The following is a 15,826-nucleotide window of genomic DNA, read 5'->3' on the forward strand; positions in this document are numbered from 1 at the left end:
GTCCCCCTCATCCTTTAGTCAGCCAATTGACCTGCAAACTTGTACGCCTTCGGAGTTTGGGAGGAAACCGCACCACCCAGAGAAAACCCACACGGCCACAGGGAGAACGTACAAACTCCAAAGCAGCAGCTCTACCGCTGGATATGTTTCAAGTGGAGATTGATAGTTTGTGTAGTCAGAATCAAACCCGAGTCTATTGCACTGTAAAGCAGCGGTTCTACCGCTGTGCCACTGTGCCTCCCTTTACTGATGACCGCTGGTTATTTTACACTTTTCTCAATGACCTACAGGGGAAGCAAGCAAGTGAGCAGCAGATCCGGGAACTCTGCCAAGGTCTAATCAACGGTGAGTCTAACCATGCATGTCTCACATAACGTCAGAATGTCCAATCTGTGCACAGCAAGTACCCAAGCACAGTGTTAATAACCAATCTGGTTCAGTGATACTGAATGTAGGATATACAGTGCCCTCCATAATGTGTGGGACCCATCATTTATTTATTTGCCTCTGTACTTCACAATTTGAGATTTGTAATAGAAATAAATCACATGTGGTTAAAGTGTACATTGTCAGATTTTAATAAAGGCCATTTTTATCCATTTTGGTTTCACCATGTAGAAATTACAGCAATGTTTATACATAGTCCCCCCATTTCAGGGCACCATAATGTTTGGGATACAGTAATGTCATGTAAATGAAAGTAGTCATGTTTAGTATTTTGTTGCATATCCTTTGCATGCAATGACTGCTTGAAGTCTGCGTTCATGGACATTACCAGTTGCTGGATGTCTTCTCTGGTGATGCTCTGCCAGGCCTGTATTGCAGCTATCTTTAGCTTATGCTTGTTTTGGGGGCTAGTACCCTTCAGTTTTCTCTTCTGCATATAAAAGGCATGCTCAATTGGGTTCAGATCAGGTGATTGACTTGGCCACTCAAGAATTTACCATTTTTTAGCTTTGAAAAACTCCTTTGTTGCTTTAGCAGTATGTTTGGGATCATTGTCTTGCTGTGGAATGAACCGCCAGCCATTTGTTTGAATTTGAGCAGATAGGATGTGTCTATACACTTCAGAATTCATTACGCTACTACCATCAGCAGTTGTTTCATTAATGAAGATAAGTGAGCCAGTATCTTCAGCCATTATTTTGATCATAAAAGTCTAATCTTCACACTTGCAATTGCAACTACTTGACAGGGCAAGCTCGAGGGGCAGGTGGCCCATTCCAGTTGCTAATTCATTGCTGCTATATTTTTAGCAAGCTGTGCAGTATAAGACCTGTGTGCAGAGGAAGGGCATTGCCCAGGGACAAGTTTACATGGCTATCCTATCTTATGTGGAGCCCATTTACAATGGGTAATATGTGCACACATGGTACGATTTTTTTAATACATGTTCTGAATGCAAGCTATTACTATCCCACTAACAGTATCACTTTCAGTGTGGGTAAAGTTTGCTTGTTGGATAGTAAATAAAACAGGTTTCCAAGACTGCACCTAGAGTTTCAGATAAGAATGTTGTGAGATTTATTATATTAGATTCATACAACACGGAAACAGGCTCTTCGGCCCAACTTGCCCATACCGACCAAGATATTCCATCTACACTAGTCCCAGCTATCCACGTTTGGTCTGTCTGTCTGTCTGTCTGTCTGTCTGTCTGTCTGTCTCTAAAACTCTCATCTTGTTTGTTATTATGTCTGCGATTCTGTCTGTCTATCTGTCTGTCTGTCTGTCTGTCCGTGAGTGTGATCCTGAAATTACGCCAAAACGGTACACAATAGCTCTACAATTTTTGGCCCACCTTATTCGCCATTATCCTGTGGTGTGGTGTATCAAGTTTCGTTCAGATTGATGGTATAATATACAGGTTATTCACATTTTAAACTTTACAAAAACGACGGACAAAAATCTCTTCCACCTGCACTGGCAGTTCGCAGCGTATGATGTCACAATGGGATCTCATTTACATTTAAAAAAACTCCCTTTTAAAAAACACAGCAGCTTCCACCTCACAATGACGTCAAGGGGGGTAGGGAGGGGAGAGGAGTTATGGAGGGAGGGAGTGACTGAGGGTAGGGAGAGGTGAGGGAGGGAGTAGGGGAGAAGAAGAGGGAGGGTCAAGAGGAGGGGGAGGAAGTGCTGTGGATGAGGGGGAATGCAGGAGGATAGAGGTCAGAAGAGGGATGGCAAGGCGCACTTGGGGAGGGTTGCCGTGACTTGCGTCACAACAGGGATCTCTGGCGTCACAACGGGAACCTGTCAGCCGCACCTTTGCAGTTGGGGGCTATGGGTGAGTGGTCAAATATTGCATTGGGAGACCAGCCCTTCCACGTGACAGGGACCCAACGGGTCCCACTTGGTCTAGTATATATATTATTAAAACTTTCATCTTGTTTGTTTGTTTGAATGCATGCGCAGATAATTCCAAAACTCCGCCAAAATGGTACACGATAGCTCCACAATTTTTGGCCCACCTTACTCACCGTTGTCCTGGGTAGTCCATTCATCATTTCGTTCAGATTTATGTTATATTTTACAAGTTATTGACATTTTAATCTTTAAAAGCCACTTTCCAACACTTTTCCACGCCCTGCCTGTCAATGATGTCACAATGGGATCCTTAATCTCATTTACATAAAATATAATAAAAATCTGTTTTATTCAAATTCTTCCCTTTTCATTTACAATGACATCACAATGGGATCTCATTTACATTAAAAAAAGTTTTAAAAAACACAGCAGCGTTCCACCTCACAATGACTTCACAATGGGACCCCAAATTTCATTTACATTTAAAAAATCGCGATTTTTATTGTGGTGGGGGCACGGTTGGTAGGATAGGGGAGAGGTTTCATTATTTTTTTTAATCACTATTTTCATTGAGGGGGAGTAGGATAGGGGGGTAAGTGAGGAGTGGGGGAGCAGAGCGGTAAAGGAAGAGGAGGGGGGTAGGGAAGGGAGAGGGGTTATGCAGGGAGGGCGTGACTGAGGGTAGGGGAAAGGAGAGGGAGTGAGAGATGAGGAAGGGAGGGGAGAGGAGGAGGAGAGGGAAAAGAAGAGGGAGGGTGAAGAGGAGGAGGGGAAGGAGTGCTGGGGATGAGGGGGAATGGAGGAAAGGGGTAGGAAGAGTGATGGCGAGGTAATGGAGGGGGAAGAGAAAGGAGGGGAGGGAGGGGGTGAGGGCAGGAAGCAGAGGAGGGTTGGTGGAGGGTGGGGAGAGGGAGGATAATGGAGGAGGGGAATAGGGGACTGAAGAGGGAAAGTGAGATGCATTCACATTGATCTTATATTTTACAAGTTATTGCCATTTTAGACTTTAAAAACGTCAGCCGCGCCTGCCAGTTGGGGGCTATGGGTGAGTGGTGGAATGTTGAGTTGAGGGAACGGGACCCAACGTGTCCGCACTTGGTCTAGTATCCTTCTAAACCTTTCCCGTCCATGTACCTGGCCAAATGTATGTTAAATGTTGTCATAGTACCTGCCTCAACTACCTCCTCTGGCAACACGTTTCATATACCCACCACCCTCAGATTCCTATTAAATCTTTCCCCTCTCACCTTAAACCTATGTCCTTTTCTTCTCATTTCCATTCTTATTGTTTTATAAAAAGGAATAGTGCTCTTTGCTCTTTCTTTCCAAGATCTTTTTTCATTGTGTACTAATTGCCAATTCCTTTGTTTTGCAAATGAAATGAATTTTTCAACAAAACTATTTTTCACTGATAAGACACTTGATCAAATTTTCCTTTTAAATACAATCAGCTGACTATTTGTGGCGAATGCTTTGAACTTTGCCAACGAGTTGTAAATAAATGTTTGAATGAGAGTGGGACATGTGAAACAAGATGGTACTGTTGGGTTCAATAACTCCTTCAAGCCTATTAAAATTTCACTGAGCAATGGTCAACGTATTGTGCAGGCTAACTTGAAACATTTAATTGCAAATGTTCAGAATTTGTAATGGAGTTAATTTGTGAGCAGCAACTATGATATATAAACACAGACCAGCTGCCTGGAGAAGTTACTGATTGAATCTGTTAACATTACTTCATATGACTATTTCAGCACTTTTAAAGTCCAATAAATTGATGTTATTATTTTGAAAATTAATGTAATATTGTGTAAATGGGTTTAAGGGCAGCACAGCAGTTTGATCCCGACCTCGGGTGCAGTCTATGTGGAGTTTGCACATTCTCCCTCTGACCGGGTGCTCTGATTTTCTCCCACATCCTAAAGACGTGCGTGTTTGTGAGTTAATTGGCCTCTCTAAATTGTCCACTAGTGTGTAGGGAGTGGATACATGAGTGGAATCACAGAACAAGTGTGAACTGGTAGGTACACAAAATTGCTGGGGAAACTCAGCGGGTGCAGCAGCATCTATGGAGCGAAGGAAATAGGTGACGTTTCGGGCCGAAACCCTTCTTCAGACAAGTGTGAACTGGTGGTTGGTGCGGGTCTCGTGGGCCTGTTTCCATGCTGTATCTCTAAACTAATCTAAAACATTAGGCTATCGCTTTATTATGTTGTTGAATGCATTAGCCAAGAATTGAAAAATTGTTCCCTTGTACTTGGGGAAAACTCCAAATGATATCAGTGATAAGCACCAGTATAGCCATTGATTCCACAGAACAAAAGTTGCATTTTAAATGTTTTACTGGTCTAATATTATAGAATTACTAGACCAAGTGGGACCCATTGGGTCCATCACACGGGAGGCCTGGTCCCCAACGCAACCCGTTCCTCAACGCAATATTCCACCACTCACCCATAGCCCCCGCGGGAGGCCTGGTCCTCCAACGCAACCCGTTCCCCAACGCAATATTCCACCATTCACCCATAACCGACGACTGCGCAGGGGCTGCTCATTTCGCCTTATTCATCCTCCCCCATTTTTAAACTTAAAAAAATAAATGCAATTGCACTTGCTAGCTAGCAGAACTCAGTGTACTGTGACTTTAAAAAAAATTCATTTGCACTTGCTAGGACGAGCAGGACTCGGTGCACTTGGATAGCAACAATGTTGCGAGCAGGGCTACAATCCCATTGCGACATCACAGCTGTAAGCACAGGGAATAAGCAGGGTTTTTCCCCAAGTTTTTTTAGATTTTTGAACATTTTGATTAATAACTTGAGAAATAATGCACACATTTTTCAGCTAAGACGATTTTGGACTCCATGGGATAAATCTCTATCGGAATATGTAAATTTTTTAGCATTAACGCATCGCTTTTTTGAGAAGATGTGATCACACACATCCATATACAAGATCAGAGTTTTAATAGTTACTAGACCGTGGGACCCATTGAGTCCCGTCCCCTCAACGCACGGTTGCGGGGGGGGGGGGGTCCTGCAGCGTCACACACACACACTAACTACCCCACACACACTAACCACCCCCCCTTCATATTATATTAATATTATTCATTGGCTCCTTTTACCCCATCTCTGCCCTATCCACTAATGCATAGCCCCCAACTCACTGGCGGGTCTAGAGAGTGAGGGGGGGGGTAGAGAGTGAGGGCAGAGAGAGAGGGGGCAGAGACAGAGAGGGGGCAGAGACAGAGAGAGAGAGGGGCAGGGACAGATAAAGAGGGGCAGGGACAGAGAGAGAGAGGTGCAGAGATAGAGTGCAGTGGGGGGGGGGCTTTCTGGAGCGCTAGTATGGGTGTTGTGGGCTGAAGAGACTGGTTTCCAAAGGGCTAGTATGGACATTGTGGGCCGAATGGATTTTTGGGCAGCGGCACAGTCTGTTGTGCGGGCAGCTCACTCACTCACTGGTGGGCTGGCAGTTGTCTCACGGCTATTCCTTGAAATTCCATTTCAAACAGGGTGCAAGGCCACCAAATTCAAGTGCAGTTTCTTACCACTTCAAGCAGGGCGCAAGGCCACCAAATTCAAGTGCCGTTTCATACCATTTCAAGCAGGGTGCAAGGCCACTAAAGACAGCGAGTCGTGACCTCTCCCTCCTCCATCTTTTAGAGACTGAGCCACGCCCACACTTCTGGGTTTTATAGTCCCTCCCCCCTCCCACCAGAAGTGGCACAGCCTTCATGCCGTGATTGACAGGAGAGAGAATCTCAACATTTTTTAAACACTAATAACTCTTTTAATTTTCATCGATGGGAAAAATCCTCGGCACCTGTTGAGCAGAGGAGTAAGATGGCCAAAAATCACAGCCGTACGTGGTAGAGTTTTTTCTAAAATCAATATAAAGTGCAAACAGGAAGTGGTCAAGATTAGACTTTAATTATATAGAAGGCAAGGCAACTTTAATTAGGCAAGACAACTTTAATTAGGCAAGGCAACTTTAATTAGGCAAGGCAACTTTAATTAGGTAAGGCAACTTTAATTAGGCAAGGCAACTTTAATTAGGTAAGGCAACTTTAATTAGGCAAGGCAACTTTAATTAGGCAACACAGCTTTAGCATTTCCAAACCAAAGGCAACACAGCTTTAGCATTTCCAAACCAAAGGCAATACAGCTTTAGCATTTCCAAACCAAAGGCAACACAGCTTTAGCATTTCCAAACTATATTTTCAAACCACATTAAGGGCACTGATAGGTCAGTAAAACCACTCAGTTTAGTAGATATGTGTTCAGTGTTATTCACAGCTCAGACTGAGAGACGTAACCCTCTCGCTCCCCCATCTTGCAGAAACTGACTGAGGCACTCAACACTTCCAGGTTTTATAGTCCCTCCGGAAGGGGCGTGGCCTTCAGGAGAGAGAATCTCAATATTTTTTAAACACTAATAAGTCTTTTATCTTTCATCGATGGGAAAAATCCTCTTGTCCAGCGCAGCGGAGGGGGACTCTGAGTAAGATGGCCAAAAATCACAGCCGTAAGTGGCAGCGTTTTTTCTAAAATCAATATACAGAACAGGAAGTGGTCAAGATCAGACTTTTAGTAATATAGATAATAAGGATATGGATGTAATTGAATTGGTACGTTTACACAATTCAAATTAATTATCAAGGAATTAAATTCTGACTGAACTAAATATATATACGTTTCTCAGTCATAATCTTCAGTGTCATCTTGCACTCTGTCCAGATTCTCTTCAGGTTGAGGACATGCACTCCTCACCAAATAAGGCATTGAAAAAGAGAATCAACTCTTCATCTCCTGCTGTAATGTATTAATTATCAGGATTTCAAACACTGACTGCCTCTCCACTCTTGGTATTTGTTCTTCCTGCAATTCATTGAAACAGAAGTTGGATACTATCTCTGTGTTCATCTCATCTTCTCTGCTGACTGGTGTAATCAATCATGACCTTCAACCAGATTAGCACAAATATTGTTATGCAAGACAATTCCAAATGTAGCACTGCTGGAGTGAAGTTGAGTGCCAGATTTAAATTTGGGTGGTACAGTGGCGCAGCTGGTACAGCTGCTGCCTCACAGCACAATGTTCAAGGTTGTCTATGTGGAATTTGCATGTTCTCCCTGTGACCATGTGGGTTTCCTCCAGGTGCTCTGGTTTACTCCCACATCCCAAAGACATGTGGGTTTGTAGGTTAATTGGCTCTAGAAATTGCTCCTGGTGTGCAGGGAATTGATGCAAAAGTGGATTACAGAATTAGTGTGAACGGGTGATAGGTGCGGATTTGTTAGACCAATGGGACTGTTTCCTCGCTGTATTTCTAAACTAAACTAGCTCATTAGCCAAGCTTGAGCCATGAGACACGGGCTTGAACCTTATTCCATGCTTTGTCATCGCATGTCTTGGTAATACTTGGTAATACTGTTGCTATGCCAGAGATGCTGACTTTGGATGAACATGAAACTGAAGCGCCACCTGCCTCTTGAGGTGAATATAAAAGATCACACGCCTTCCTTCAAAGAAGCAAGGATGTGTTGACCAACATCTTCCCCATCAGCAATAGGATGGCTGCCTCTCCATTGCAATCTTGTTATTGCAAATTGGAATTGTGTATGCTTGAGGTAAAAGCAAAATAGAAACTTCCCAACATTTAGTTCAGTTCACTGTGAAACACTACAGACATAATGAAGATATGAAAGGCTTTACAGTACACAATTCTTCTTTCTAACTTAATAACTGTAATAATGAAAAGTCAGAATTATAAAAGATAATTCAGTTAGCTGGGACTAGTGTAGATGAAACATCTTAGTCGACATGGGCAAGTTAGGCTGAAGGGACTGTTTCCGTGCTGTATGACTATATTTGCAATGTGCTTTGTTTTAATTCAGACATGGAATGTGGTCAGGTCAGCTTTCAATGTCCATCCTTGTTAAGGTGGAGTTGCAACATCTTGAACCACTCTATTCAGTGTGGTCTGTTGTACTTTTACTGGATTATATCTATGATATGATCTATTTGGATAGCTTGAAAAACAAAGATTTTTGCTGTACCTCAGTACACGTGACAATAATAAACTGAAACTTTAGATTCCCCCACTGTGCTATTAGGCAAGGAGTTCCAGATTCGAATGGCAGGACAGACTGGATGAGCCGAATGGCCTGATTATGCTCCTATGTCTCATGGCCTTCTTCTGCCCCAGTGACAAGTGGATAGATTTCCAAGTGATAGATTTCCAAGTCAGAATGTTCTGTGACATGGAGGGAATTTAGAGGCTATGGAATTCCCATATGCCTCAAGGGAAGAAGCATGAGTAAGTAACTGCTGTATATTTTGTAGATTGAGATACAAACTGTAGCCACAGTGCAAGGATGATTGAAGAAGTGAATGTTCAGGGTGATAGATGGGGTGCTGATGATGGCTTTGACTTGGCTGGTATTGAACTCCCTGTGTATTGTTGGCGGAGAATATCCCTCACAATCTCAAGGAGGCTTGTTGATTTATGCATGACCCATAGGAGCATAGGAACTTTAGTTATAATTCCATCAACAGTGCAAATTTAACAATGGAATTGAATGTTTTGATTATTACTTTTCCAGATCAAATTGCCTTGTTAGCAAACAACCTACGGAGGCCACTGGCGCCTGGAATGACAGGACGGCGTGGACCTCCTGGACCTCCAGGTTCCCCAGGGCATAAGGGCCAAGTTGGCCACCCAGGGAGGTCAGGTCCAACAGGACTGAGTGGACCATCGGGAGAGCTCGGTGACACAGGACCTCGAGGTAAGAGCAAGGTGGAAGGTTTTTAACTTCACCTGAAGTCTGACCTGTCAGTTGGTTCTCAAGTGTACCTGAAGCTAAATGTATAAAGTTAAAAAGTAGGGAAGAAATTTGCCTTTGACTGCGTAAGCTAAATGTACATTGGCTGCTGTTTTGCATTCACAAAGAAGAGGTCTCCGCTCTGCTGTCAGATTTTCTCGTTTAATAACAAGGTGACTGTTCCTGACATCATCTGTGCCCTTTGTTTCCCTTAAAATCCAAAGGCTACTGACTACCTTCAGCACCTGGAAAATTACAGTGACCTAGGACATTTTGGCTTTGATCATCTTGGTGTTGTTCGAGTAATTTGGAAAGCTATTTATTTATTACCGAGATCTGAGGATCTCTGGCAGACCCAGCAGTTATTGGCCACCCTTAATGGCCCTTGAAAAGCAGGTGGTGAACCACCTTCGTGACTCATGCAATCAACCTTGGACTATTGTAGAAAATATAATGGTTAGGAATTTCAAAAGCCTCAATACAATATTTTGCCTGTACCGTTTCCATGACTCTTTTGTGCTAGTTTTTGCAGGGTTCATCGGTAAAACCTTCAGGTTGAATTAATCACAACGGTGACCTTTAAAGATGCTTTGAAAATTAAACTATTATTTTAGGCACAAAAATGGTAATAGGTAATGTTTAAAGAACTTTTTTTAATTTGAGATTTCATCCTGCAGCCATGTTAACAGCAAACAGTTCTGCACAATATTTTTAATTATTAAAGCTCAAAGTCCTCAGAGGGGGCAGATCAAATATTGTTTTACATTTTTTAAATAAAAACATTTTCAACTGTACTAATACACCAGCCTAGAAGTAACATGAGTAACTCAGCGGGTTAGACAACATCTCTGTAAGAAAAAAACAAACAAAGTGCTTGAATAACTCGGTGGGTCAGGCAGCATCGTTGGAGGACATGGATAGGTTTCGAGTTGGGACCTTTCTTCTTCGGCACTTTTTGTTCACTGCAAGATTCCAGCGTCTAAAGTTCTTTTGTCTCTCTAATAAATCACACTACTTCCCTTAAGTACATCAAGAAATGCTGTTAATGTAACAAGAACAATTGCGATAATTGATTGGAGACACCAGAGACTGTGGATGCTAGAATCTGGAGCAAAAAATGAACTAATGGAGGAACTCAGTTGGTTGAGCAGCATATGAGGGGAAAGACACAAAATACTGTAGTAACTCAGTGGGAGAGGCATCGCTGGAGAGAAGGAGTGGGTGAAGTTTCAGGTCGAGACCCTTCTTCAGACTGAGAGTCAGGGATTTCTAGAGGAATTGTTTTGGGTCTTCAAACATAATTTCCTTTCATAGCACAGATGTTGCTTAGCCTGCCGAGTTCCTGCAGTTGTGTGGGTTGTTTTTTCTCCTCTGTAATTATTTTCAGCCTCGGAAAGCACCATTGAAAGTACTATGCTCAATTTGAATGTTTCTCTTTGTTCAAAAGGTGGTTCTGGTATAAAGGGAGACAAGGGTGTCCTTGGCAAAGCAATTGATGGTTCAGTAGGACCCCAAGGACCTGCAGGTATGCCGTAGATCTTAGCTATTGCTTAACAAATTTGTACTCTTAATTCAATAATTTTGTTTCCCTCCAACAACCCTCAAAAATCCACAAAATATGTGAATTTTATGACTGTTTCTCAATCCATTGAAATGCTATTACATTAATAATCATTCTGTAGAATGTTTAAAGAACAAGCACTTACTGTGATGTTCAAAATGCAATTTATTTGTTCAGAAAAGTCAATAAATATTGCTAGCAATTTCCTCCAGCTCTATCATCCTCAAGAATATCTGGAATAGTTCAAGAACATTGTTTGAATTCCTTCACTATATCACTAGCAGTTGTGCCCTCAGCTGCCTCAGTCCCGTGTTCTGCAGCTTTCTCCTAAATTATTTCTGTTACTCTTTCCTCCTTTGAGAAACTTCTTAAAATGCATCTCTTTCACCAAGCTTCAAGATTCAAGATTCAAGAAAGTTTATTGTCATGTGTCCCAGATAGGACAATGAAATTCTTGCTTTGCTTCAGCACAACAGAATATAGTAGGCATGAATACAGAACAGATCAGTGTGCCAATATACCATTATATAAATATATACACACATGAATAAATAAACAGATAAAGTGCAAATAAACAGATGATGGTCTATTAATGTTCAGAGTTTTGTTTCAGTTGAGTTTGATAGCCTGATGCCTGTGGGGAAGTAGCTATTCCTGAACCTGGACGTTGCAGTCCTCAGGCTCATGTACCTGCTGCCTGAAGTAGCAGGGAGATGAGTGTGTGGCCAGGATGGTATGGGTCCTTGATGATGCTGCCAGCCTTTTTGAGGCAGCAACTGTGATAGATCCCCTCGATGGTAGGGAGGTCAGAGCCGATGATGGACTGGGCAGTGTTTACTACTTTTTGTAGTCTTTTCCGCTCCTGGGCGCTCAAGTTGCCGAACCAAGCCACGATGCAACCGGTCGGCATGTTCTCTACTGTGCACCTGTAGAGAGAGAGAGTCCTCCTTGACATACTGACTCTCCGTAATCTTCTCAGGAAGTAGAGGCGCTAATGTGCTTTCTTTATAATTGCATCCGTGTTCTCGGACCAGGAAAGATCTTCAGAAATATGCACGCCCAGGAATTTGAAGCTCTTGACCCTCTCCACCATCGACCCGTTGATATAAACGGGACTGTGGGTCCCCATCCTACCCCTTCCAAAGTCCACAATCAGTTCCTTGGTTTTGTTGGTGTTGAGGGCCAGGTTATTGTGCTGGCACCATTTGGTCAGTCGGTCGATCTCTCTTCTATACTCTGACTCGTCCCCATTAGTGATACATCCCACAACAGTGGTGTCGTCAGCGAACTTGATGATGGAGTTCGCACTATGACCAGCTACGCAGTCATGAGTATAGAGTGAGTACAGCAGGGGGCTGAGCACGCAGGCCCTTCGGCCAACCGAGTCCACGCCAACCAGTGATCCCCATACACTAGTATTATCCTACACACTAAGGACAATTTACAATTTTACGAAGGTCAATTAACCTACAAACCTGTACGTCTTAGGGGTGTGGGAGGAAACCATAGCACCTTGAGAAAATCCAAGCGGTCACGGGGAGAATGTACAAAGTCTGTACAGACCGTGTATAGCATTTTCCTGCTTAACTACTTGTGCAACCATGATTTGCTCTCAATGAATGGTGCACGAGGCCATTTCCCAATTTATCAACATCCTGTTTTTTCCACAAGTTTCTAACTTCATATTTATCCACGTTATACTGCATCGGTCATGCATTTGCTCACTCAGTCTGTCTATGCAGTCTTGAAGCCTCTTTACGTTATCCTCAGAACTCACAATCCCACACAATTTTATGTCTCTGGCAAACAGCGATCACCCTGAGAAAGTTTAATTTATTTGTAATTTCTGTTTCCTGCTGCAAACCAACTTTAATTCATGCCAGTATTTTACTCTCAGCCCTGTGTGCATTGATTCTGCATATCTCAACAATATAAACAACAAAAACAAAAATTGGCTATGGTAAATTGGGGAAATGCATTCAAATATATGGAAATAGTCCACCAATGCTTACACTTAAATAATTAATATACACTATGTCCCTTTAAGGCAAAAAAAAAAATCAGGACAAATAATCTAGCTGTGATGCTCAAGAAAAGATAAAGATAGTGTCACACCAAAGAAGAATACACGCCGAATACGGGCAAATAGTCTAGGTATAGGGAAGATGATCCAAGATACATACAAGATACATTTATTTGTCACATGTGTTAGTTGGCAAAGTGAAATGTGTGTTCTATCTTTAAGGTAGTTAATGGAATCTATCTTTAAGGAAGCAGCAATAGCCATTTTTGGTTGAATTTATCTCTGGAATGTATGTTGGGATATTTCAGCATTTTAAATGTATGTTAACAGTTTTTGTTACCAGCTTGTAAATCTGCAACAAATTTCCTCCACTCTATTTATTCCAAGGGGACTCCTACAGTATTTTCTATAATTTTCCATCTCCTTCCTGTCTCTAGGTCCCGTGGGCACAATGGGACTCAGTAAAAATGGTCGAGACGGCGCACAAGGAGATCCAGGTTATCCAGGAGAGCCAGGACGTCCTGGGAGGAATGGCGCTATGGGAACCCCAGGAATCTGTGACACCTCTGCCTGTCAGGGAGCTATTGCAGCAGTAAAATCAGGATCTTCCAAAAAATCATGAACCGGATGATCACAGAAGCAAATAAGAAAACTTGAAGCACAGCCCCAAGATTCAATAAATAGAAAGAGACAACAAAAAGACAATTCATCAATGTTTCGGATCCTGGTACTAAAAGTGTAGTATATGTTCATGAGGAGGTGCTAAAAATATACAAATCATTTTTAATCATGTGTTTCTAGATCATTTTCAATTCTGTTTGAGATCTGTAAAGATTTATCTGGAGTTAGTCTACTCTGGTTAGTTTTTTTTTTTAAAACACATTTTAAACAGTCCCTATAATTCAGTTACACTTTCTTGTCATTGTCTGTTAAATAATACTATCAATTATTAATGCTTATCTCAAAGAAGCACCCTTTAATAATTGTTCATGTTAAAGTATTTTAACTGTGAGGGGTTACACTGTACATACGATATAAATTTAACGCTCAAGGTTTTGTATAGTAACCTAAATTCAGATTCAATAACATCTCCCAACGTCATGCCAGTTCAGGGACAAAAGAGATTTACAACATTTGTACCTATGTGCATTTTTATTGAACAGAAATATGGTTGATCATACCCACCCCTCAAGGTGCATCATTATTAGTTTTACACATTTTGTGTACAGAAACCGAAATAATTATTGTAAATTCTACATAACAATTTATGGCTTGTGTTACTATATACTGTAACCATCTCCTTGTGTAACATTTTCCCGAAATGAATAAATCCCTATCAAACTCCTGTATCCACTAAATATGATGCTGTAACCTTGACTTTAAATATTTATTTTTTGTGGGTGCCTGTTGTCTGTAAAATAAAGCTGTTGCCACCAACTGTTGTAAGATAATGAATAAAGCCACTTTTCAGAAAAAAAAGAAACAACTTAACTCAGTCCCAGCAATTGCCAATCTGAACTAAAGTTCCAGCTCAGACAAGAAGTTAATGAAGCTTGAGTAGTATTTATAGGGTCAGGATGAACAGAATTTTGTAAACTGAGTTATTTGTGATCTGAAAGGTGTTGCCTGAAAGATTGGGAAAGTAGATTTAATGACACCATTCAATAGACAATTGACTAAACAGTGAACAGGAAAGGGCTGCATGGCTGTTGGATTAACTGCAGAGCTATCTTTGTGAGATGTGCATGACTATAATCAGATGCCTCTCTCACCAGCATGATACACCATTCATAAGATGCTGTGCTGGTTAAAAGGGAAATATCATTGACTTTTGGTAATGTATAGCATTTTTTTTGTCAGCTTCTACACACTCTCGGGAAGATGTAAACATTGCATTGGTAGCACTGATATTTGACAAGAGAACACAGCATGCACAAAGGAAACTATTTAATATTGAGGTATCACAGATGCGAACGAGTAATCCTGAAAATTGGTAATGTGCCAGCAGAGATGTAGAGCAGAGATGAGTTTTGATGCACTCTTATGGACTGGGCGAGTCAGTACAAAACTTGTTAATATGTCAGGTTACAGGTTTAGGTCTCAACTAACTTTTAACTTTACATAGGTGGCAAGGTAGGTATCAAAACTGGACTACTAACTCTTGAATCATGAATCTTGCACATGAAAACCAGTGAAATATTCCTGCTCTCCATGGCCCAACAAAAGAAAGTAAAATACATCATGTTCAACATCCCATGTCCTATTGTTAGTTTTGACTGGGTTCATCCTGGTTGGATAGATGTGATGACCTTCCTGCTCAAATCAGGGTTAAAATCATAACTTGCAGTAAAATGACAATGATCAGATCCTAAGCTGAAAATTTAATGGACACCGTTATCTTTGGCAACCTGACCAAAGGAACTAAAAGCAGATTAACTATTGCAAACTAATAACTCAACAAGGTGGTTTGAATCTTTGAATTAAACATTTTTGTAACAATGCCTTCATGGGCAATTTGGGATGGATGCCAGTATCTACATCCTATCAGGTTACAGTACTGAACTAGATTAATGCAGTAATACTGCCTACAACTATATGTAGGAAAGTGAGAATTTAGGGGTATTTAAAAATTATTCAATAATTGAATTACTTGATAGACAACACTGACCAAGCTATAAGTGCAGCACTTCCACAGATCTAACAGATTTTTTCTGGATAGAGACACAATTCCTTACTTTTTCCAATAGTCCTATTCAACTTTCATAATTACAAGGGTAACACAATTCTACTCTGTGGTGCAGCTAAGCTATTATGTGCAAACAGCAATTATAATCCAATGGCAAAGGGAAAGAATGGGCAGTTTTTTATTTTAAAGTGCATCTTCTTTAGGCAAAGACTACTCTCAGCCATGGATATTTTACCAATGTAATAAATGACTATTGTGGTCAAGGTTTGAGCATGGTTATCTATGAATGGTCGATGAATTTTCATCAAGTGGAAGTTTGTTTGTGCTGTCTGTCATTATACCTGACTATTGCCTGAGAATAAACTGTCTTAAAATGTTTGAGACACAGGACAACAGGAACATTCTGGAAACCTATTT

General features: G+C 41.4%; 1 protein-coding gene across 2 annotated transcripts in view; it reads left to right on the forward strand.

Annotated features, from left to right (window-relative positions):
• Positions 1 to 14,160, forward strand: part of col9a3 (collagen type IX alpha 3 chain) — an 81,462-nt gene extending 67,302 nt beyond the window's left edge. For both annotated transcript variants that reach the window (XM_033041686.1, XM_033041685.1), the window contains exons 29-32: positions 291 to 345; positions 8,921 to 9,103; positions 10,587 to 10,664; positions 13,161 to 14,160. In XM_033041686.1, the coding sequence (XP_032897577.1) occupies positions 291 to 345; positions 8,921 to 9,103; positions 10,587 to 10,664; positions 13,161 to 13,345 (501 nt within the window). In that variant the 3' untranslated portion in view covers positions 13,346 to 14,160. The remainder of the gene's footprint in view (positions 1 to 290; positions 346 to 8,920; positions 9,104 to 10,586; positions 10,665 to 13,160) is intronic.
• Positions 14,161 to 15,826: the final 1,666 nt, after the last annotated feature.

This window comes from Amblyraja radiata, chromosome 23 (genome assembly GCF_010909765.2).
Source record: "Amblyraja radiata isolate CabotCenter1 chromosome 23, sAmbRad1.1.pri, whole genome shotgun sequence".
Taxonomy (NCBI): domain Eukaryota; kingdom Metazoa; phylum Chordata; class Chondrichthyes; order Rajiformes; family Rajidae; genus Amblyraja; species Amblyraja radiata.